At 39.7% G+C, this 25433-nt stretch overlaps 1 protein-coding gene and 1 long non-coding RNA gene across 3 annotated transcripts in view; one reads left to right on the top strand and one right to left on the bottom strand.

Annotated features, from left to right (window-relative positions):
* gas7b (growth arrest-specific 7b) overlaps positions 1-25433 on the bottom strand; it is a 501012-nt gene that overhangs the window by 134471 nt on the left and 341108 nt on the right. For both annotated transcript variants that reach the window (XM_059948836.1, XM_059948837.1), the window contains exon 5: positions 23490-23543. In XM_059948836.1, the coding sequence (XP_059804819.1) occupies positions 23490-23543 (54 nt within the window). The remainder of the gene's footprint in view (positions 1-23489; positions 23544-25433) is intronic.
* Positions 1-25433, top strand: part of LOC132380173 (uncharacterized) — a 74686-nt gene that overhangs the window by 45960 nt on the left and 3293 nt on the right. The gene's annotated exons all lie outside the window — the stretch shown is intronic.

Raw genomic sequence — 25433 nt, 5'->3', positions numbered from 1 at the left:
CTTTTGATTCCACACATGGAACATGAAGTGTTCTGCAATCGACAATGGTTTTGGTTTTAAATGTTCCTGCATTATATTCACAATATCAGCAAAGTTCATTTCAGCTGGTTTGGTTGGAACAGTTAAACTTCTGTCAAACTATATGCTCTTCCATCAATTGCACTCAGTAAAACTGCTGCTCATTTTTCATTGATTATTCTATTTGCTTTAAAATACCACTCAATTTGTTCCATGTACATCATACAGTTATCTGTGGTGCAACCAAAGGAGTCTATCTTTCCGATGTAGCCAGATATTTATTATTAATATTTAATATTATTACCACCTGGTACTCACTCTTTATGAACCCGAAAATTCTATCTGCTACAACCGTCTCTCACCTCTTGCAAAGAAACATGTGCTGTGCTTCAGCAAGTAGGTAATTGTCTCAGGTTTCTTTTAAAACTACATCATCGCCACTATTATGTTTTGAAACTCCCTAAACTATTCAAAAGAAAAACACAGTAGCCGGGGTGGGGGGATGTGGTAATATGTCTATTTCATTTTACTTTAGTAAACCATGCACATTGGATGGGGTGGTATAATGTACTCCTACATACAGCCCATAATGAACTATGTAAACAACAAAGAGTGCTTAATCAAACAATATATTTACAATATTACTGAAATATTTAATACGCTACAGAAAGGGTAATAAATTCAAGCCTCAATGCTCCAAGGCCCAGTTAGACCAGAACTGGAGTCTTGAAATTTCAGCAGTCCGCCCAAGGATTTATTGTCCTTGGAAATCTATCCTTCCATACAGAATGGGCTTCATTTTTGGGGTTAAGTTACAGAGTGTGATTACACAAACTGGGATTGCATTTGCTAGATTTCTGTATTGATAAGGGTGATTATATCAATGTTTTACAGGTGCTAAGGGTCATTACTTAATTAAGAGAAATAATTTCTGATGGCGATGAAAATCTAGGTCATGAAGCATCTGTACTCCCTTATGTCCCCGACTCATGGAAACACTACTGAATTAGACCTTTCAGGAGTGAAGTGAGGAAGCACAGCGACCTGTGTATCACAGAGTTTCTGCAGATAATGGAAATCAAGTAACACACACAAAATGCTGGAGGCACTCAGCATGTCAGGCAGCATCTATGAAGAGGAACAAAGCATCAACATTTCAGGCCATTGTGTTCATCAGGACTGGAAAGGAAGGGGAACATGCAAGAATAAGAGTGTGGGAAGAGGGGAGGGAACTTTGATTTCCAAGTGGCACCTTATTTCAGATGTTTTTTTTTAAATCCAAGATTAATATATTTTACTGAGTATAAGAAATATGAAGAAAATATCTGGCTTGTTAGATTAAATTTCAAATCACCCATAACCTCATTGAAATGGAAAATTGAGCTGGAGATTAATGTACCTGCTCCTATTTCCTTGCGCCAAGTCACCAATTATCAGATAAAATGGATGGCTTTATTGTTATACTCTAGGTCTTCTTCATAATAGCCCTTATTGCAGGAATTTTATCATTTAAGAAAAAAAACTAAGAACTACTAGCAAAGGATTATGTGGAAATAGTGTATAATCTGCACTAGGGGAGGTTTTTTCACACATTGTACCCTGCTGACTCTTTAAAAGAGCAATCCTAATAATAACTCTCCCATATGTAATATCTGTAACAATTACATCAACCAGGAACAATAATTTTTTTCTGGTTACCTTGTTTAAATGTTTTGATCAGCACTGTATCCAAATCACTGTTCTGCACTGTGCACTCATCCAAAGCTGTTTTATCTTTTGTGTTCTCTCTTCATCTATTTGAAATCTGTTCCTCCTTTTCCCTCAACAAAGGCTTTGTATCACTTTTCTTCATTTAAGGGACTATTGAATGAAAAGTGGTGGTGATAACAACATGGGTCCAAACAAAATAAAACCCTTGTTTGAACAAACAATTTAGACTGTTGGATAAAACTGTGCAATAGTTCAGGTAAAAACGTTCTGAAATATGAGCCATTTACCTCATTGCATTTATGGTGTAATGTGTGGGTTGTGGGAAGTCAAAGTAAACTAAATTTCACAGTGTCTAGTAAATTATTACAGTCTGACAGCAAACATTGCTTTGACATATTAAGTGAATGGAAACTGTATAACAGCCAAGTTTTCTGTTTTTAAAAAGTCTTCCAAGATAGTTGTTGTGTATTTAATATTTCAATAATATTTGAGTAATATTGTAAATACATTGTTCTATTAAGCATTTTTTGCTGTCATTATGTACAAAGTTTATGAATGGCATGTGTTATTACACTACCACATGATATATGCACATCTTGCTTAAAGTAAACACGTTATATTCACATTCCCGGTCCTGTGTCTTTTTTTAAATTAGTTTAATGTCTTGAAGTTACAAAACCTAATAGTGGTGAGCAGGTATTTTTAAAATGAACCCTAGTGATTACCTACATGTTGAAGCACAGCGAGATGTCCAAGTTTTTTTAAAAAGCGCAGTGAGAAACAGTCAAGGAAGGAAAAAAATGGACAGTACATTTTCTTTTTCAGAACAGCACATTTGTGAGTTTTTTTAAAAAGGCAGAAAATGGAAGAATTCATAGGCTCACAAACAGTGAGTACCGGGTGATATTAATCATTAAAAAAAGTGAAAATGGCTAGCTACAGAAAGATAAACATGTTCCATTACACAACTGATAACTGGCTCATGTATACTGAGCTAATTGAGAAATATTTTGTAGCAAATGGAATAGACAATCAGAAGTGAGTGTATTGAGTTCAAAGGTATACAGTTTGCTTAGAAATACAACTGCTCCAACCAAACCAGCTGAAATGAGTTTTGCTGATATTATGAAAATAATTCAGGGACAACAGAACCAAATCATTGTTAATTGCAGAATGCTTTAGGTTTCATACACAGAATCAAAAGGAAAGCAAGTCCACTTCAGAATGCATGGCTGAATTGAAGTAATTATCTGAGCATTGTCAGTTCAATAATAGGCTTAATGATGCATGTAAAGATCATTTACTTGGTGGAATCTTATAAGATGACTTTCAACAACAGCTCCTAACTGATGCACAGCTTACATTAAAAAAAACAAGTGAAACAGATGTATCAATGGAAATAGCAGACAGAGAGGCAATTGAGTTGCAGTCAAGAATGAAAGTGTATGTGCCCAAAATTTCAATGTTTAAACAGAAACCGGGCTGGCCAAACAGATTGTTTCCATTGTGGTAGGGGCTCACATACAGCAGACCAATGCAGATTTAAATGAAAAACTTGCAGAAATTGTAGCAAAGTAGGACAAATACAATGGGCACATTTGGCAGTCAAAAATAAATGGACTGTACAGGAAAGAGGAAAAAGATAAAAAGTCAAGTTGCAGTTACATAAAGAGCACTAATCTGTGAAAGTCACACTGGACTGAGTAGTCCTGTGATTTACAATATGAAAACAATCAGAAGACAAGCAATATGGCTTACACTAGAAGTGAATGACAAATTAATTGAAATGAAATTGGATACTGGCTCGGCTGTTTCAGTCATTCCACAAAATGAGTTTGAACTGCATTCCAAAGATACTGACATGAAGCCTGCAGCTATCCAACTAAGAACTAATACAGGAGAAAAGATAACTCCTGTGGGAATGACATATTCAACAGTGAAATACAACAACTAGCAAACCACTTTGGGCTTGTAGCATGCGTGGTAAGAACAGGAGGACCAATGTTATGGGTAAGAGATTGTCGGAAACAAAAACAACTTGATTGGAGATCCATGCACCAGTTGCATGCTACATTCTCTGCAGGAGAGTCCATTGAAACTGAATTAAGAGAAGTACTGGATGGTGCCATGTTGTACACCATGAAAAGTAGGAAAACAGGTGTTGCTGCCAACCTCTGTGCCTCTGATTGGAAAGTATATTGGACCAAAGAATGGCCACACTGCTCAGAGGAATTGTGAAAGTGAATAGCATTCTTACTAGAACTGTTTTGGTAGGCAATGTATCTGAGAAAGATTCTGATATGTTTATCATGTAGTTATTTGCAAAATGTGCCGTGGTTTTAAGATGGAAGAGAGTTCAAGAAACTTTATAAAAGTTGCAAGCATTCGGCTTTTGTGAGTATAAAGAACCATACTCTTCATGCATTTAGATTATTGCATGTCATTCAAATGGGAAACAAAGAAAAAGCTGCTTATAAAACTAGATGCAAAGACCAAAGCCCAGCTGGATGAATGGAAGGCCAAAAATAAACAAGTGAATAGAGATACAATAACAGATGATTCATCAGATGTTGCAAATCACAAAACCAAAAGGAGAGATCAGATCATAAAGGAAGCAGTAGAAGGATTAATCAGGGAATACTCCAGTGAACAAAATACACCTCCCCAAGATGATGATGCACAAACTAGAAGAAAAAAGTAGAAAGGTGTTCAGAGCTGTCAGAACCACTTGCTGTAGTCTCAGAGTTAACTCCTACAATCACCACAAACAAGGGCCTAAAAACTGAGACTGTTTTCACAGCCACAAGTCTCACTTGCCAAGCAGAGTGACCTCCCTTTTCAGAAATGATGTAATCCCACAAGAGTAAGAAATCCTCCATAAAGATTAAATCTTTAAGCCTGAATGGGACAATATAAAATTGACTATGCTGTGGATGTTTATACTGTAGTTGTATTATGTAGTATACTCTCTATATAGCTGTACAGTGTACAAGTTGAGATGCATTTTAAATTATGTTGGAGTTTAGTCCTAAACAAGGAAGGGAGTTGTGTATTTAATATTTCAGTAATATTTGAGCAATGTTGTAAATTTATCACTCGATTAAGCATTCTTTAAATGTTTAAATACTTCATTATTGTAATATGTATGAAGTACGTGAATGGCATCACATGGTAGCATGATGATGGATATGTGCACACATCGCTTAAAGTAAAACATGAAGTTAGACTCACATTCCCAATCCCGTATCCTTCTTTGAATTAGTTTAATGTTTTGGAGTTACAAAGCATGCGTAACAGTTGCCACAGCTGAATCCAAGAATGCTGGAGATAGGACAGTCAAAAGGACCAAGTGAAACTTTGAGATTATCCTTAGCCGGGAAAGTGTATTTAGAAGAATGGATTCTGTTTAAGAACATGTTTGGAAACAGCTTTTATTAAAGTTAAAGTTTATTAAGCTTGTTATTCATTCTGTTGACTGCTCCTTCTGTATCACCATACCAGAGGCTTAAAAAATGTGTTTAGTAGATTATTCCTATTTAATAGTGCAATATGAACATTTTCAGGAGGATAGGTAAATATAGTGATGTGGAAGATATAAATCTATATCAAAATGATTACAGTGGATTCTGGTTAATTGGGCCATCGGTTAATTGGGGCGGCAATTTATTGGCAACAACTCTTAAAGAACAAACACTAAATCTAGAAGATAGTCAGAATTCCCTTTGTTTATTTGGGACAATATGCCGCTTAACTGGGGCAGGACACTGCTGCTGAACAGTTTCTAACGTGCACCTGTATAGCAATAAGTTATTCAATGTGCTTAGAGTGATCAGTTTAAACACCATCAGTTGCACGTGTTGTATTCAACAAGCAGTGATATTTCACTGATAGTCAGCGAGAGCTAAGCAGCACAGAAGTATGGATCTGCTTTACTCACTGCAGTTTCAAACGTTTAGATCCTGGGATACCAAATAAACCCAGGAGTAAAAATTAAACCAATGCACTACTTCAACAAGTTAGGAGCTACAAAGAACTTGAAGGTATTGACAACCATCTTGAATGTTACAATGAAAATGAAGATTTGGATGATGCAATTGTCTATGGCTGTCCATTATCTGCACTAAGTGTCTGCACTGATTTTGTTCATTTACAGTCAATCAAAGAACATGGCAGATAAATTTCTCCATTGATAACTATTAGGAGCTAATACACAGTTTTATCACACTGTAGAGGTATTAATAGTGTTGTAATGTGTTCTGTATTTCATTTTAATACACAAATTGTTACTCAGTTAAAAGGTAGCTGGTCTTTTTTACATCTCTAAACTATTTTCATGAAACTTCAGCTAATAGTGGCAGCCACTTAATTGGGCTAAAATGTACTGGTCCTGAGGTGTCCCAGTTAACTGGAGTCCACTGTAATACATTTGCAACAGCATGCACAAGAAACAATGAAGTCATACCATCCCTCAAATTTATTCTGGCTGATTTCATCTACCTTCCATTATTTCCTTAAGCCTGAATTGCCCAAAAGCTATATCTATTTCAGCCTCAACTATATTTAATGACTTTTGAATATAGGAATACATTAAGGTAGAGCAGTCAGAAGGACAACATAGGTTTTATTTTGCATCAAAATCATTAGGAACAACCACCAATGTTATCCAATGAATGGATTATGACTTAAGATTTAGCTTCAAATACCTGGATACAGAATTCAAAAGATTTATTGCCCTTCAATCTCCTCATCTGAATTGACGGCTGTTCATACTAAAACTATGTCCCTTAGTTCTAAAGTTTACCCATGGGGGAAATGTTACGGCACTTACTCTGTCAGATCCAACAAAATCATATACATTTCAATGCAATCAGTGCTGGACAATATGAGTCTGCGACATTAAGAATTTTTTCTCCAGCACAAGCCCATCATTGAAGAAATTAATGTATCACTGTTGCTCTTCTCTTCCCATAAAAAATGGACAAACCAAGTTGCACCCACACAATAAAAGAAGCCCTATACAGATGAAAGACGCTTACTAAAGCCTATACAGTTATAAGGCACTTTCTTACTAAAACGCTAAAATCTCATCTGTATTGATGGCTGTTCATCTTATACCAACTCCCTTGTAATAAAGGGCAGCTTCTCATTTGCCTTCCTAATCACCTGCATACTAATTTTGTCTTTCTTTTGTACAACTTCCAAATTTATTAGTTTGTATACAAAGTAGGCATTGGCTCGTACTGTCTTAACTCACTATGCAGTCCCTACTGACTATTCTTTCTTCTCTACAGCCCTGCTACTGCAACTTCTCATTTCTTCTATGCAGCCCAGCTATTCTTCATCACTGACTAATCCCACTCTTGAGTCCTTAATTTATTCAGCACGACGAGAATCTAAACACTGTTGTTCTTAACATAAACTTCCAAACAGCAAGATCTTTGGTACGACTATTTTCATTGTACATCGGATATCATGCATTATCTCTTAGAAAATGGAATAACCTCTTTTTTGATAGAGATGGTTTATGTCATAATTACTAATGCTGTAAAGGCACCTAAGAATTCTGTGGTACGAACAGCTAAATAAAGACCTCCAACTTGCTGCAGAAAATTCTGCCTTTGTTTTGCCTCAAAAAAAACAGCTGATGCTTGTCATTTCCTTTGTACCTTGCACCACTGCCAGCTTAGAATATCACTTTAATTGCATGCTTGAAAGCCCTCTGAAATTTTTCTACTCGCAGTGCCAAGAAAATGTACATGCTGGCTGTTGTTTCCCCGTAGGTTTTCAGAGAACCTACTAATTCACTGGGTGGTCAGAATGAATAAATTGCTGCTTTTACTCCACCATGAGAGCACTCTATCCAATGAAGTCTCAATGACCTCACTGTAAGGAGATCCAAAGGGTTACATTCGGCTGACATCATTAGTCTTTCCTTCTTTAACAGATCCTTGAACACTGTGAGCCCTCTGAGAACCAGAATTTCCAACATCAAGTAAATCTCACAAGTGACAATTGAGAGTGAGAGCCTTTGGGAATGTGACTCATAGAATGGATGGGGGGTGGGGGAGAAACCAATAGGTAAGGAGCACTTGAATTTTCAGAAGGTTTTTGAAGAAGCCCATCATGAAAGGGTGGTCAACAAAGTTAGAGGATGCAGAATTGAGGGTAATATACAATTAGTTATGAGACTGAAACAAGGAGTGGTACTAAATCTATCTTAAATATATCTTTCAAAGTCAAGTTTATTATCATTCAACCATACCGCCAAATGAAACAACGTTCCTTTGGACCAAGGGTCACAACACAGTACATATAGTGTAACGAGAACTGGGTAGTGGCAGGGAGTCAGATAGTCTTACAGCCTGGGGGAGGAAGTTGTTTTCCATCCTAACAGTTCTTGTCCTAATGCTACACTACCACCCAGGGGGTTACAGAGACTGCTGGATGGATGGGAGGTATCACTGACAATGCTATGGGCCCTGTACGCAGCATTCTGGATAAATATCACGATGGGTGAGAGACAGACCCCGATGATCCTCTCAGCAGTCCCCACAATCTTTTGTAGGGAATTGTGGTCAGATGCTTTGGAGATCCCATACCAGATGTGATGCAGCTTGTCAGGATGTTCTTGATGATGCTCCTGCAAAAATTTTTAGAACTGGGTTGTGGGGGGGGGGGGGGGGGGTCACAGCCTCATTCCACACATTCTCCTCAGGAAATGGAGACACTGGTGTGCTTTCTTCAGCAAAGAGGTGGCGTTGAGGGACCAGGTGAGATCATTCACTCTGTGTACTCCCAGTTAGTGCTCCTAACTCTCTTCACGGAGAAGCCATTTCTATAAAGTGAGGAGTGGTCAGTTTGCAACTTGCTAAAGTCCACAATCATCTCTTTGGGCTTACCCACATTGAGACTCACACTGCTGTGCTTTCACCATTCTACCAGCCGCTCTACCTGCTCTCTATACATCGTCTTGTTATTGTTGTTAATTAGGGCATCCGCTGTTGTGTCACCAGTGAAAATGATGACCCCATTTAAACTGAATCTAGCAATGCAGTCATGTGTCTGCAGTATGAACAGCAGCAGGCTGAGCGTGCAGTCCTGGGTTGTGTGATGGAACTGGACATGCTTCTGGCAGCACAGACTGACTGTGGCCTTTCTGTCAAGATGTCCAAGATCCAGTTACAAAGAGGTGTTGAGACCCAATGGGGTCAGTATACCCACCAGTTCTGAGGGATGATAATATTAAACAGTGGATTTCTCAGGATTGTTGGAGGCAACTAATAATTTCACAGGGATCAATGATTAGCCACAGAGCTGGGAAGGAGGTGAGTTTATGTAAAGAAGGAGAAACAAGAGGAATTTTAAAATTAACTTTCTCTCAACTCGGACATAAAGTTTCAAAAAGGTGTGGGAACCTTTTCTTGAATACTTCCACAATTCCTCTTTAGATTAAGTCTATTTTCTTTAATCCCTTACTTACAGCTTTCTTTCTTTCTATAGTGTTCTCTTCGTTTGAAATTTCATTTTAGTTTTGGTAGTAGGCATTATTATTCTTTGTTTTTATTTATATTTACAGTTTTGGGGGTTTGAATGCTCCGATTATTTTTTTTACATCTTGTAATGGTTGACCTGGAGTATTTTTTACCTTGGGAGGGTGGGGAGGATACTAACTTTATATGATTTTATTCTAGGTGCTTTTTCTTTACTGTTCTGAACTATATAATTGATATGTTTATTTTGCAGTGTATTAATCTTCATTTTGCTGCTGGGTTTTTGCTTGTAGTAGTTGTAGAAATGCATTAAAAATCAATTAAAACATAAAAATTAACCATGAATGTAGCTTTGAAGTTGGAAAGAGGGCTTGGTCTGGTGTCAGAAGAGGGCAAAACGTTTGAAATGCATGCCTAAATGTATTGGCCCACGAATATTGGGAACTCAGCCTTCAGCTAGGTCAAGGGTCGGCAACCCGCGGCTCTTTCATCTCTGTGCTGCGGCTCCCCATGGTTTGTTAGTTTTTGAAATGTAATTCGAAATTTGAAGATTATGGTGATCTTGTACAATCTAAAAACGTTGTGGAGACCCCATTTCCTGGCACATCCGAACCGGCTCACAATTAGCCACTATTCCGGCTAAGGGAGATAGCCTACGGGGGTTTGTGAGTACGTGTCTTTTGGAGCATCCGCGCCCACGGGTACGGGTTGAGGGAGGCTTTAAATCAAGGCTGTTTAGTTCAAATAAAGTTACCTTTGACTGCAGTGTCTTTATTTTAGCGCTGCGTGTAGCGCTACACCGCTACAACGTGTTTTTTATCGCTATTAATATACATCACCACTGCCAATGCCTGACACCCGCCAGTGCGCGCTTTCTTTTAATTCTTCGATCCAAGGTAGGCTAACTTTGGAGTAACCTTCAACCCAACGTCTTTTTTTCGGAGTTCAAAATGTTTTTGTTGCATGCAGAAATGTAATTTCGTTTTCTCTGCAGGAGTTCATCAATTTCATAAATGCAACACATTATAGTTTGTTTATACATAGCATAAAGGCAAAAAAACCGTTGTATGCAGTGATATTTCATTTTAAATGTGAAACGGGTTTTGTGGCTCCCAGTGTTTTCTTTTCTGTGGGAAATGGGTCCATATTGGCTCTTTCAGTGGTAAACGTTGCCGACCCCTGACCTAGGTAAAGCCTGAAACTGCAGCAGCCGCCAAGTCGTGGGAAAACATGACTTGTTTGGAAATCAGGTTGACTGCAGAAAACTGCGGATTTGAGTGGGGGAGAATTGTGGGCCTTTCTGGAGGGCAGCAGTGAAACACAGACCAGAGAAGAAATGTCCCTGGACTTGCTTTCTTGGCTGTTCCTATATGAAACATTCACTAAAGTGACGTAGACACAAAAACACTTGGAATAGCCCATATTACCAGCAGGTTCCCAGAATAGGAAATTGGCCCACTATTAGCATATTCAAGGATGCAAAGCCCCTTGAGGCAAATTCCATTGATACCTGAAAATGCCATCATATAGCTCAGCATACTTCTGGGGCTGACCAGGTCATGAGAGAATCATTTTGTAATCAGTAAGAAACACTAACTCAGACCAAATTCTTTTCCCCAGCAATTTCTAAAAATTCAATTTTGTTACCAGGTCATTGAATATGTATAACGTCCAAGGAAACTCATTTCTGTTTTTAAAACTAAGAGGGGAAGTTTCATCCCTATGGGACAACGCTCTAGTTATGCTGAAAAACTATTTGGAAACTGCCAACATCGCTTCAAAAATTGTTCTAGTTGAGACTGGGTTTATGCATTCGAATTCTCTTCCAAAATAGCAAAGTCTCCGGTAGAAATCTACTTGCACAATTTGCAAAAAAGTGAAACCATGCAAATTCAGTGAAAGAGCCCTGCCTTAACGTTTAGAAATCAAAAGTATTAGAATATAGAACAAGAATACGACGGCACATGATGCTGCACTTCTTCTTACAGAAACATCTGCATGATGCTAAGCTAGGGCACGTCATCAGTGACGTTACCTGTGTTCATCAAGTGTTTCGGGTCTTTCAACATCATACACCCTCACCCAGGCAACTCGACCGGGGTTGATCAGACCCCGGCCTGTGCCCTAGCAGCAACCCACGGATCTGCCCTCTTTATCCAGAGCCATCTTGACGCTTTCTCTGCTGCATCTGTGGTGGTAGAAATGGCTCTCCTTCTTGTCTCTCCTGTGATTCCAAGTGCAGTGTATACTCGGCAGAGTGACTGGCCCGCAAAGCCACGACACCTGACCTCCCCGGGCCAACCCTTTGCTCTCCAGCCTCTTCTTTGGCAGTTATTCTTCAGATCCTCATACTTGGCTCTTTTCATTCGTAAGCATCTTCCATGCATTCTTCCCACAGCACAGTATTAGCATTAGCATTAGAACGTGCTTCGACGAGTCGGACCACAACACAATGTCGGGCCGCAGTGTAGTCTCTGTGATGTGGGGAGGGGACTGCAGATGTTTTCCCAGGTCTGCTTTTAACTTCCAGTCCTGCCAGTGAAGAGCAACCCGGTTGCTTTCTGGTGTTCTGTCAGTCTTTCCCCCTCTTTGACAAAGCAGATGGAATTCTTGACCACACTTGTTTTCCGACAGATGTTAAGGGTGTTGCAGATTGTCTCAGCAATTGTCCGGAGGACCTGGTCATGCCTCCACTGATAACGGCCATCGGCAAGAGCTCTGGGGCAGCAGCTCAGAATATGCCCTAGCGTACCGGTCTTCTCACAGAGGGGGCAAGTTGGTCGTCCTGCAAGGCCCCAGCAGTGCAGGTTGGATGGGCTCGGAAGAACGCCATAAACAGCCTGGATAAGGAACTTGATGTGGTGTGGATCCACCTTCCAGAGATTGTTTCACGTGATCTTTCGCTTGATCACCTGCTCCCATTTGGTCCAGACTCCTTGCTGTTTCATTGCCACTGCTCTGCTGGTCCTCTCCTCCTCCACAGCTGCGCTTACTTCATTCTGGCACAATTCTCGATGCTCTTTCCCTTGCACTTTGTCAAAATGGGGGACTTCAAGGCTTCCAAGTCCCACTCTTCCCTTGGCGACTGCCCCCACCAGCGCTTTGTGGCGCAGTCACGCCTCAGCTTCTTTCTTCCAGTTCTCACTGCCACTCTAATTAAACTGGTAACTAAATACCTAACTAAACAAATCCCCTCTAACTACACAATATCCATAACCCTCTATTCTGTGCACATTCATGTGTCATTCTAAGAGCACCTTTAACACCTCTACCATATTTGACACCACAACCACCCCTAGCAGTGCGCTTGTTGACATAGTAGCAAAATGGAAGAATAGTGTCCTGAATTCTATTTCACAGAATCTCCTGCTAAATTTGCAAAGGAACTTGCAGAAAGCAAATTATGGTTGATACCAGTCAAATTTATGACAGAACTCCTTTTCGCTTTTTGGATACTACCTCATTATTAAGTCAAATGAAGCCCCAACTTCACTGTAAAAATGGTAAAGATAAGGAATGCTATGGTAGAGGCAAGGCACAGTCACTCAAGCTATATTATGTACACAGATGGGATGCGAATGAACAAAAAATTAAATTTCAAGTACTAAATACAAATGCCTCTTGGAATAAGTGTTTAACCCCATATCATGCACAGTTCAATTACCAATATGGAAAAGCTTTAGAATAGATTAGCATTCCCTACAGACAGAAAAACAATGCCAAGTTTCAGAAAAATGCACGTTATCCTCAGGATTTCAGTATTACATGCACATACAATAAATGCTGGACACGTTTTTAAATTGGTTCAAACTGTAATGCAAAGAAGTTGCTGCACAAATGAACATCTCAAGCAGAGCACCAACTAATCTTGATTTAAACACCTCAGAAACGTGGTGTTGCGAGTATCATAGATATGCTGACTCCTGAAACTTGCTGTATCGCAACTTGGTCAAAAAATAACACAATAACATGCACCTGTGTAAAATGCCACTTGCCAACATTCTTCAGTCCTACAGCAACACAAACATAGTGGCCTCAATGTTGGCCCATGCACAGCAAAGAAATTAGGGGAAAACATTCAGGGTGGCACTAGGGAGGGCTGGATGGGAAAAAAAACTTAAAAATACAAGTCAGTCTGTCCTAAAGCAGCATTTATGCGCTTGCCATTATTTTGACAATAATGGGATAGGTGCCAAATACCCAGTCTTGAGAAGTATTCCCTGTGGTGAAGGCTGCCACCCGCCTAAAGCCATTAAGATTATGTCAGAATTCATTAATGAAGTGCCAACCTTTAAAATAGCTCTCAAGTCCCACATTCCAAAAAGCCTAGAAATAAACTGCATTCAGTACTCCTTGTTGAAGATGCAAATTAGCATTGAAGAGGGCAGTTTAAACACCTGGCAAAATACCCTGAAGATCAGTAACTAATTGATGCCAAAAACAGAAACTTGGAAAAAAAACTAGAATGAATATGCAATTATCAGAAGCAGTTGACACTGAATTTTGAGAGCGTTCAGCATGTTAGTCTGCAAATTTCTTTGGTCTTTGTGTAACTGTTGATATCAAAAGAAATGACATGTAAGTCAGACTGAACCTCTTGTTGTGCATGAGTCAGCAGGCAGCAGGCTCATTAACTCTGGGCACTTCCTCCCTCAGTCAATGCTGCAACTCAGAAAAGACACCTTCCCCCATCTTATCAGTGTCAGGCAGAAATTATTCAGAGATAAATTTGCAACAAAACAACATTACTACATGCAAAATTGTACATTCAAAACTATGTGAAAAAACATATTTTGACAACTGTGCACCATAAGTGTAGGGAGCTAAAGGATACCAGAACAGAGTGGAAGAAAAAGCAGTTCTCAACCTAACCAAAACTACAATATTTGCAATATTAGTATGTTTCATGGTCCTGTTGCCATCACTTGTTTAATACAAACTAATGAATACAAAAAAAGTGTGGTTAACTCTCCAGTAAAGGGTTGAATGGCAGGAGAATTTCCATCAGACCATAAGATATAGGAGCAGAATTAGGCCATCTGGCCCATTGTCTGCTCCACCATTCAATCATGGCTGATCCCTTCCCCCCCAACCAGCCCACTCCCAGCCTTTGCCCCCTAACCTTTGATGCCACATCCAATCAAGAACCTATCAATCTCTGCTTTAAATACACCCAACGACCTGGCCTCCACAGCCGCCTGTGGTAAAACAAAACAAATTCACCACCCTCTGGCTAAAGAAATTTCTCCACATCTCTGTTTTAAATGGACACCCCTCTATGCTGAGGCTGTGCCCTCTTGCTCTAGACTCCCCCACCACGGGAAACATCCTTTTCACATCTACTCTGTCTAGGCCTTTCAACATTCGAAAGGTTTCAATGAGATCCACCCCCCCCCACGCCATTTTTCTAAATTCCAGCGAGTACAGACCGAGAGCCATCGAACATTCCTAATACAATAACCTTTTCATTCTGAAATCATCCTTGTTTACCTCCTCTGGACCCTCTCCAATGCCAGCACATCTTTTCTAAGATGAAAGGCCCAAATTTGTTAACAATACTCAAGGTGAGACCTCAGCAGTGCCTTATAAAGCCTCAGCATCACATCCCTGCTCTTGTATTCTAGACCTCTTGAAATGAATGAAACATGGCATTTGCCTTCCTCACCATGGTCTCAACCTTCAAAGTTAACCTTCGGGATGTTCTGCACAAGGACTCTCAAGTCCCTTTGCATTTCCTAACAAATGCTGCCAGCACTGTCAGAAATACTTCGCATTTCCATTTAATAAAGCAAATTCATTGGCTATGTAATGAAATTACTCATAAAACACTGTTGAGACCTGTGCCCTCAGAATAGTGGGGGAAACTGAACTCATCAAAAAAGACGCTTGTTGCAGCAATGAATGTTGTGAAGAATAAAGGGGAACAATTTGTTATGGCAGCTTTGAGATTGAGTTTGTCAGTGTTGTTATGGAGAGATGACATGTGGATAAGACTGGTAGAAAATAAAAATTTTAAATCTGAAGTCCAGTCTCATTCTAACTTGTTTGTCTGCAAACTACAGTGAGGTCTAATATACATGAAAACAAACATCTAAACCCTTGCAATCTTCTGGAATGAACTCTTTCATTTCCCATTTTAATGTTTATGCCCCTTTCTTACCTTGTTTTTTTAAAAAAATACCTCACTAAACAAACTACTTACATGCCTATCGTCAGATCTGTCTCAACCCATTTCCATGTAGTCTTGGCTCCATATTAGTCCCTTGCCTTACAACTGACTCCTCTGCTTTGAAAACTGAAACTCCTCTACCCTTCCCGCAGCTCTGAGGAAAGTTCCCATTTCTCCATCCACATGCTACCTGATTGGCTGAGTTCTCCCAGCATTCCTGTGTTCTCCTGCTTTATTAGAAACGGTCACCGGGACAGCACGTCAATGTGATACAGAGCAGCCAGGAGGAGAAAATCTATTCAACAAGACACGGGCAAGGACTCGGGGTCCTGCCAGGTTCCACTGCATCCGGGTATGAAACAATTTGGTGCTGCAGTCAAACAGAACAGAGGTGATGATAAATGGCCTTCAATGCTCGAACCACAAAAACAATTCAGTCTGCTGGACTCTTGTCTTACACGAGTCAAGTGCAAAGGTAATGAGGCTGAATTTCCCGTTTTAGCTGACAAAACATCACAGCTCGGTCAACATCAAATGTGAATTCTGAAGTTATCATTAACACATAGCACTGGCTGTGCCACCTAGAATATCTGTTATCATGGCAACCTAGAGTTTCCTTCTACTGAAATGGAGCACGACATCTAAAGCACAAATGACTAATGTTACTATTACTGTATTAAGCTCCATCTGCTGAGCCATCGCACATTGTGCTCTACTTCGACAATTCCCATTTGTAGAGGTCCCCACTGATTCACGGAAACACTGCCAGGTAGCTGTTGTCATTACAGCTAACATCAAAGGTAACCAGCAACGGGAGCCCTTGTGCTGCTTAGTGGAAGCATTGCACAGCAGCAGGTTTCTCTCTCAGTCCAATGACAACAGAAATCCGGAGTATCTGCCCAGGGGAGTGGGAAAGAGTGTTTTAGTGGGTAGTACACCAAGCCACTCAGACCCATACATTTTCACTCACAACCAGGATGGACCTACCCCCATTGTCTTCTAACAGAGTGAAGGTCATCAAAAGCCACCTTTTGCATTTGAACATAGAAACTGCTCAACCAATCCACTATATAATGTGGCCTGTTTCTACAACAATGGGAATGAAGCCAGTGCCTTTGAAGCAATAAATAAAAGTAACATGTACGTGAGAGCTGTGTGTTCAATTGGAACAGGGCATTTTATATCATATAAAAATCTATCTCACTGCCGTCAAATAACTTGTCTAACCGCAGGAGCCTGCCCCCTGAGAAAAAACATTCTTTCAAAAACCTTCATTCCATTGAATGTCACTTTTCATTAAGGTGGTGAGAAAATAATTTTACTGTTTGCACTACACTGAATAAGGTGGGAATAAATCACAGCACAGCCAGCATCTCAGCATTCAAAGAGCGCTGACAGACTACTTGAGCTTTGCCCGATGATTTAGGGCTACTGTGACACATGTAATTATTACATACAATACAAGTACTGCCTGTGAGACTTCTGAAAGTGCATCCACTCCTGATGGTTTAGTTTGTAACTCTACCATCTGGGCTGGTACTGATTTACTCAGAAACAAATGTCACCAATTTAGTTGTAAAGCACAAAAGCAAGCAGTCCTTACAGTTCATGTCAGTGTGTTTGCACTCTATAATACTCTCTTATTCCTTTACATTTCAACCCTTCAGTATTTCTTTCTACTCCTTTCTTGTGTGTTTATTGAGCTTGCTCTTTAATGAATCGATGATGATCCCTTCCTCTTCTCCGAAATGGGGTCATTCTCAGATTTACCTTGTATATATAACCCTTGGTAAAATGATCTATTCCGGTTCCATCTTGTCATTTCCCTCAATCTTAGAGAACACAGCTCACCGCCTTTTTAGAAAGAAGTCTAGCCTATTCAATTTTGATGAGAGAACTTAGCTTAGTTCTGCAGCCTGTCCGATAGCATCTTCTCAACATATGACTTTGAGGATACAATTACTTACAGAATTCAGTGAGGCCTTGTATAATTTCTATAAAGATTTAGGTTTACTTCTTCATCTGCCAATCATCTTACTCCAAAAGCTATCCAGAATGCTTTCCATTCTTTTTAATGAGTTCATTAATCTGTATCATTGCTTTGTGCCTCTAATTGCCCAGCTCCCTCTGAGATTTTACCCTATTGAAATAACTTACAAGAATATTACATTATTCTTCCTACCAAATGCAACACTTTGCAGTAGTTCATATTGCAGATCATCAGCCAATTATGTACCCATTATCCTCATTTATTAATATTTTCCTATTTGTAGCATTCTCCTCTACATGAATTACACATCATCTTAACATGTGCAAAATCTGAAAATATACTTCTAATTCCCAAGCACAAACAATGCACAACTATCACCCTATCATCAATCTTAGCATTATAGAGTTAGTTATACAACACAGAAATAGGCTCTTTAGTGCAAACCTGACCATCAGCTTTCATCTAGACCAGGGATTGCCTACCTTTTTTATGCCATGGACCAATACTATTAAGTAAGGTGTCCATGTTGATCAGGTTGGGAACCCCCTGATCTAGATAAATACCATTTTTATTCTCCCTTTGTTCTAACTTACTACCTCCTCCCCCCCCCCCACCTCCCCCAGATTCATCACCAGCTGTTGGATCCTGATATTTTAGCAATCCGAAAGTTCTTCGGAAGTCAAAAATGAGGCATAAAACTTGTCGCTAGCAATTTTATTAAATGCTACAAGAACAAAGAAAATCAAGCTGAAAGATCAAAGAAAAGACAAAGGGAAAAGCAGTCATTGTCATCTCGTACTGAAACTAGAGATAATAAAAATGCCATTGATAACAACTAGCCTATAAAATAGCCAGGTTAATATCAGAATTAGTCTCAGAATCACAATCAGAATCATATTTAATATTACAGCATATGTTGTAAAGTGTGTTGTTTTCCAGCATCAGTCCATTGCAATACATAATAAAAACTATAAATTACAGTAAGAAATATAGCTGAACATTAAATTAAATGGGTAGTAGAAAAAGAGAGCAAAAATTAAAGAATAAGAATTCAGGTAGCATACATGGATTCTTGTCCACTCAGAAATCTGATGGCGTAGGAGAAGCTGCTCCTGAAATGTCAAGTGTGTCTTCAAGTTGCTGTACCTGCTCCTGGATGGTAGCTATGAGAAGAAGACATGTCCTGGGTGATTGGGGTCCATAATAATGGATGCCGCTTTCCTGAGGCATCACCTTTTGAAGATATCCTTGATGCCGCACAGGCTGGTGCCCATGATGAGGCTGACTGAGATCACCACCACTTCCTGCAGCATTTTCTGATCCTGTGCAGTCGCCTCCTCCATACCAAATGGTGATGCAACCAGTTAAAATGCTATCCACAGTTTATCTGTAAAAATTATTTTGGTCTCATACCGAGTCTCCTCAAACTTCTAATGAAACGTAGGTCCTGTTGAGTCTTCCCTGTAACCGCACCGACATGTTGGGTCCAAGATTGATTTTCAAGGATGTTGACACACATGAATTATATAAACTGCTCTCCCTTTCCACTGCTGATCCAATGATGATAACTGGTTTGTGCTCCCCCAATTTTCTCTTCTTGAAGTCCACAATCAATTCCTTGGTCTCACTGACATTGAGTGCAGGTAACGTGACAGCTGCTACTGAAAACTAAATTTCTGGAAAAATTCAGAAGCAGCTGTACTGTAATTACTGAAAAATTTACGGAACAATTGCATGCATATGTTGATCATGCAGTAGGAGAATTTAACAAGAAAATGAATAATTCTATGCTCTAATCCAACACCACCTTTACCAGAATCTGCAGTGGCAAATTAACCTACTAACTTACACATCTTTACAACATAGGAGGAAACTGGATCACACAGAGAAAACCCATGTAGTCACAGGAAGAACATGGAAATGCCACAAATTCTTGTAGGACACAATTTCCCAGCTTTTGATAAATCTGAGAAATGACCTCTAATCCTTTCACCTTGTGCTCTGTGTGTTACAGAAAACTTGTCATTCAATATTCTCTTGGTTCAATACTATTTTTCGATATTTATGCTGTACGTTATCTTACTACAGCATAAATACAGTCTTGAAAATCCAAATGTATTGCATCTACTACATTATCCTTCCTTTTGCTTTCAGGTACTATTTAAAATAATTCAATAAGGTTCAGCTAGATGAAACACACTTGTAAAATCCAAGCCAGATTCAGATCTTTTTCTTTTGTTACACAAAAGAATACCGAACAGATTCAAAAAAGCTGAATCATCTGCTCAGTTCTAAATTCTAATTTCACAGACAAAGTTATTAGTGTGGAAGCAGGAACCTATCAGATAAACTAGGGAAATCTCCAAAACAATGGTGTGTTGGTTTCCGTGACAGAACAAATTATTCTGGATCACACAAAGATGCATTAAATTCTCCGTTAAGTTTGAAATATGAATAATTGTGTGTAGAGTCAAAGTAATGCCAGTGTCTAGAACTTTGCTGTTCGAACATGGGTACAAAATTGTCATGGAATGTTAGGGTTTATCTACCTACATTTGAAGTGTGTAAGCAATGATATCATGGCTCAGTCCTAAACACTACTCCACTTCCTCATCTGAAATTTTCTATTCAGAGTGAAAGAGAGAGTACTGCAGATGCCGGAAATCCAATTTTAAAACAAACTGCTACAAGTATTCCGCAGATTATTCTGTGAGAGGAGAGTTAACTTTTCATTTAACTGGAAACATTACATGTGCTGCAGGCAGTATAATAGAGGTAGAAGTAGGGAATCTGGGTGATGGCAGACACTGAGTGCTGCAAAAGCCATTTCAGCTTCAAGCCCTGAACAGTTATCAGGGACAGTGGAGCTACGATGCCTGTGTCCCCTTGGAAACTGACACTGACTTATATGTGGATGTTATAGTCAGAGCATAGGAAAGGAATACAAAGGGATTCTTGGAGGCACCAGAGACAACAGCATGCAAAGATAGCTGGGGATGCAATTGTTGCTAATGGACAAAGATGACTGGGCTGGGGGAACAAGCCAGACAATTGTTGAAGATGTGTTGTAGGTGAACATGTACTAAACAGCATCAAATGCGGCAGGAGGATTGAGATGGAGGAGGGAGAATATATTAACTCTGCCACTGTACCCATTCTAATATTGTAGCAGAGGTAGAAATCTTACTGGAGCAATCCTAACATTTACTTCACAGTTCAGCCTAAGCAGTACTCATGAGAGTTATGGCAGCAGAAGAATTGTTTAACTCACTGCTAGTCGTATATTATTAATCATGTATGTGGTAAAAAAAATTGACTACTCCATAATTACAACATAATGGTTATTTTGGGTGAATGCTTGGGCTCTTTCAGATGCTTTAATGGGCAACTGGCATCTTGCCAGAGTCTTGTCTGCTGTACAAGAGAATAAGGACACGTGTCATCTCTAAATTAAATTACTGGACACAAAACTCAACACATTAGCAAACAGGGAAAATCTTCACAGCCGTGCTTCTCCATTCAAACTGACACTGAGAAGTTACATTTTGGCAATTCCAATGTGTTCATTAAGGCAACTTCAAGGGTCACAGCATCTCTGAATGTGCTTCTACTGGGATCATTTTGAAGTGCAGTTACTTTTGTATAGTAAAATATATGACAGAAGTTTAAGCACAGCAAAATCCATTAAGCAGCAATGATCTACTGCTCTTCTATAAACAGTGGAATGGGATCTCTCCCAGCCATCTACAAGAAGCTGTCTTGATTTCTGTCTCACATCTCATTAGGAAAGCATCACCATTCCCCAATATCTCAGTGAAGATAATTCTTTCAAGTCTCTGAATAGGGTATGGCAAAATATTCTATAAAGAAAGATATTTTTAATTGACAATTGAACCTGTGAGTGATGCAGGATTTTGCTGTTCAATTGTTTTCAACAATTGATGAACAGCAAGATCTAACATATAACTAGGACAATAACACTGCAAGTTCCTCCTCTCAACACACACTTATGGCTGGGTTCATGCAACATAAACTTCAGTGAATAATGACCATGAATTTCTTTGGAAGAATTAACTTGTGAGTAAAGCCTAAAGTAAACTAGCTATGCCATTAAATGGAAAATTAACACTTGTACTTTCACCAAGACTTTAATGTGGATCAAGTGTGACTAATGGGATGTTCTTGTGGAAAATAATTTACTCAGTACTGCAGCACTGCAGTGAGCCTTCATCTAGGTAATTCATGGTTGCCTTTTTCTACAATCTTGCAGTCACCTTTCTCTGAACTGTGCATTGGAATATTTAAGGTATTTGTTCAAAGAGAAGTGTCTAATCAACAATCACGAGATGATCTGCAGATGCTGAAAATCCAAAGCAACACACACAAAATGCTGAAGAAATTAGTCATGATGAAGGGTCTCAGCCCAAAACATCAACTGTTTACTTTTTTCCATAGATTCTGCCTGACCTGGTGAGCTCAGCTAGCATTTTGTGACCATCTAATCAAGTTAACTCAATGTTATTTGTTCTCATTTTTGACTTTTTAAGTTATCCCTTTTTGAATTCCATTGGGCTGAAGTTGTGAAGAGTTGTGAAAAATACATCCTGAACTTGACATAAAAAATCTTCCTGTCTAAAAATTGTGCATATTGACAAAAACAGAGATCTACATAGTTATAAAATTCCACCACATATAAATATGCAATCTGTAAAAAATGGATTGCCTTGCAAAACAGCCTGCTGTGTCTGTTGTATAGATCCAAAGATCCAGTGCAACAGTGCCATTAGAAGGTGCAGTTAGGTCAGCTAGAGGGTCCATGTGAAGCAGATTCCAAGTAATGGGCCCCAGAGTGATGACCTGTATATCAGCTCTCTGTATGATGAAGGTGGTCTCCTACACATCTAATGTTTGTTTCTGTGGCAGTAGAGTGCACCTTTCAGAAGGCATCCATGTGAAAATGACAGAAGTGATACCACGGCATGAATTGTGCAATACTCTATGCATCTACACGAGTCCTGTGGAGCACCTGGCAGGAAAACTGGAACTTCCAGAAAATCACGCACTTAAAATTTTGTTTCAATTGAAAATGTATCCTGCAGAACACAAATTACATCACTTAAGGAAGAGCTGAAGAGTAGGGTCTTTCTGCCCTCTCAGGTGGACACAAAGGATGTTTGTTCTGAACAAAGGGTTTGATGCCTTGTTGTCCACTATCACTGAGACCAATTATTGTTTGCTGAATCTTTCTGTGCATGACTTGTCTGTGTATTTCCAATACTTATTAGTGACCACTCTGTGGGTAACTTAATCTGCACTAAAGGTTTCAGCACAAAGTTGTGATGGATAATATATAAAAAGAAAAGGAATTGAAAAGGAGTTAGAATTTTCCAGTACAGTATTTTCTTGGAAGTTGGGAACTCTGTAGATTAAAAAGCTTTTGAATGTGGCTATCTGCAGGACAGTGCTTTGAACTGCGGCGCTTGAACCCACTCCCCCCAGCTTAAGATTTTGCAAAGGTTTACCCAACAGAGCCGTTCTCGGAGTTGAATAAAGATCTAAAAGTAACAAATTTGTAAATGAGCGCTGCATACTCGCTGTACTTTTTTTGCCACAACCTTGTCACAATCTGCAAGCGACCCTCCACTTAACATGCACTCATATGGGCACAAACCTGGCGCAAAATAGCAGAAACAAAAATTCAAAGACAGCTTGGAAAACATATGGTTAACGCGCTAGAAATAGAACAAACACAGCGGCCGCAGATCATAGACTGCAGTACGCCGACTGCACTCTTTCAATGCACATATTTCTTCAAAACATGCATCGTAATTATTAGGCTGTTTAGAGACTTTGAGTTCCAACATAAATTATTGGCCTCTTGATAACACTGGAAATGGAAGCTATTCTTCCCAGCATTTGTTAATAATTTTGAGCCTCCGCACATCAAACTCGTTCCAGCTCCATTGCCATAGCAACAACAAACTGCTGAGGTTATTTTACTTACAAGCCCGGGTGGATTTCCTCCTTTGAGAAGCGTGTGCATGCTGTTAAAGCGGAGGCTCAATGTACCGCTGGCGCCTTTAAAGTGGCGGTCCCTACTCGGGGTACTTACCGTGATGTGACTTTCTTTGCTCTGTCTTCGGGCGGGTGACCCCACTCCCGGGCTCTGAGGGAGAAAGGAAGAGGCATCAGTACTCATCCCTGTTCAAAGAAATGGAGCTAATCGCCAGGATTTAACTCCTGTCACTCCAAGCCAGTTCTGCCCCAGATTCCCTCGGTGTCCCCACGTTGATGTTCTGCTGTGCGTGTCAAAACTCCTCGGATCTAGATTTTGTGTCAAACCTCCTCGGATCTAGATTTTGTGTCAAACCAAGCCAACTGGAGTTGACACTGACCACCCAAGGTGGCCAGCGAATCAGCGCATTGGGAAGTGGGAAATTAACCAGCGTCTCCACGCAGAGAAATTCCCAATCCCAATTCACCCAAACCGCTTCAACCCCTCTGCACCCTTTTCCCGATGCTTCTTACTCATTAACTCCTCGTCTGCCAATTCCTCAGACTTCAGAACGTTACACGGATCTCAAGGAGCGGTTCCCCTTTCCTGTCAATCAATAACACGCCTCCTTCCTCCTCCTTCTCCTCCACCCCATTAATTAGTGGATTTATCAAACCAGCAATGCTGACTGCTTTTTGGCTCCAGTTTTTTAAAAAGTCGATTTTAGGCAGAAACCTAGGAAAACGTGGACTTAAAGGTTACCAGCCCTCTATTCCGTCTAATCTTCCAAATAATAAGGACAGTAGATAGATCACTTCAAATGCCATTTATGCAAGTTTAAATAATTTTGGACAAGTGTCCTTTGGATCAGATATTTAAAAAAGTATTAGTCCAATGAGGTACACATTGCTGGACACTTGTTTCCTAGTTGGTATAAAATAATCATATTTGAGGAGGATGAGAGGTGACCTGATAAAGATGTACAACATGATGAGAGGCATTGATCATGTGGATACCAGAGGCTTTTTCCCAGGGCTGAAATGGCTAACACGAGGAGGCATATTTTTAAGGTGCTTGGAAGTAGGTATCGAGGGGATGTCAGGGGTAAGATTTTCACACGGAGTGGTGGGAACATGGAACGCATGATACAATAGGGATACAACAGGGTCTTTTTAAGAGATGTTTTTAAAAATAGAGGGTTATGTGGTAGGGATACTCTAGGCAGTTTCTAGAGTAGGTTACATGGCCGGTACAACATTGTCAGCTGAAGGATTTATAATGTGCTCCAGATGTCTATGTTCTATTTGCAAGGGTCAATTTATGAAGCACCATTTGAAATCAGAAATGAGAGTTCTGCTTCATGTGGTTAAGTTTTAAACCAGACAAGTCCCCATACCCTATTATTCATAAAGAATGTAATAATCTGAGGTCAGTGATATCCACAGAAGGCAAAGAACAGAGATATACAAGCTGCTACAAGTGACCCGGTCCTTCTCCTCACCCTCCTATTTGCAGCTTTTTCTGGCTTAAACTTGAGAAATTAAGTGATCTGTTGAGATAGAACCCATCCCAACTCTTCGAGGATTTACCAATGACTGCAAAACATCATGCAGACACAAAATACCATGAGATACTTTTACTTGGTCATTTTTGTCATGTTTTGTTTTGCAAGAGGAGTTTGTAAATGATCTTACTGAAAGGTGGATTATTTTGTATGTTCGTTGACAGTGTTGTATCTCAGCTTCTGCTTCTGAGAGTACTGACGCTTACAGGTTAGGGTTAGTAAATTGTGGGCATGCTGCGTTGGTGCAGTCTGCCCCAACACTATCCTCGGACTGTTCGTCATTGACACAAATAGTGCATTTCACTGTATGTTTTGATGCACATGTGACAAATAAAGGTGATCTGTCTTAATCTCCCTTTACCAAGAAAGTAGGATAAAAAGTTATCTAAAATTTGAGGCTTCTGGAAAGTAAAGTGTTCAAAGTAGGCGAACAATACAGAAGTTGAAAAAAATATGCTTGAAACATTCACAGAATTGCTCTGCAGCACTTTGTAGAA

This window comes from Hypanus sabinus, chromosome 23, assembly GCF_030144855.1.
Source record: "Hypanus sabinus isolate sHypSab1 chromosome 23, sHypSab1.hap1, whole genome shotgun sequence".
Classification (NCBI taxonomy): Eukaryota; Metazoa; Chordata; class Chondrichthyes; order Myliobatiformes; family Dasyatidae; genus Hypanus; species Hypanus sabinus.
This window is presented reverse-complemented; position numbering and strand designations above follow the sequence as displayed.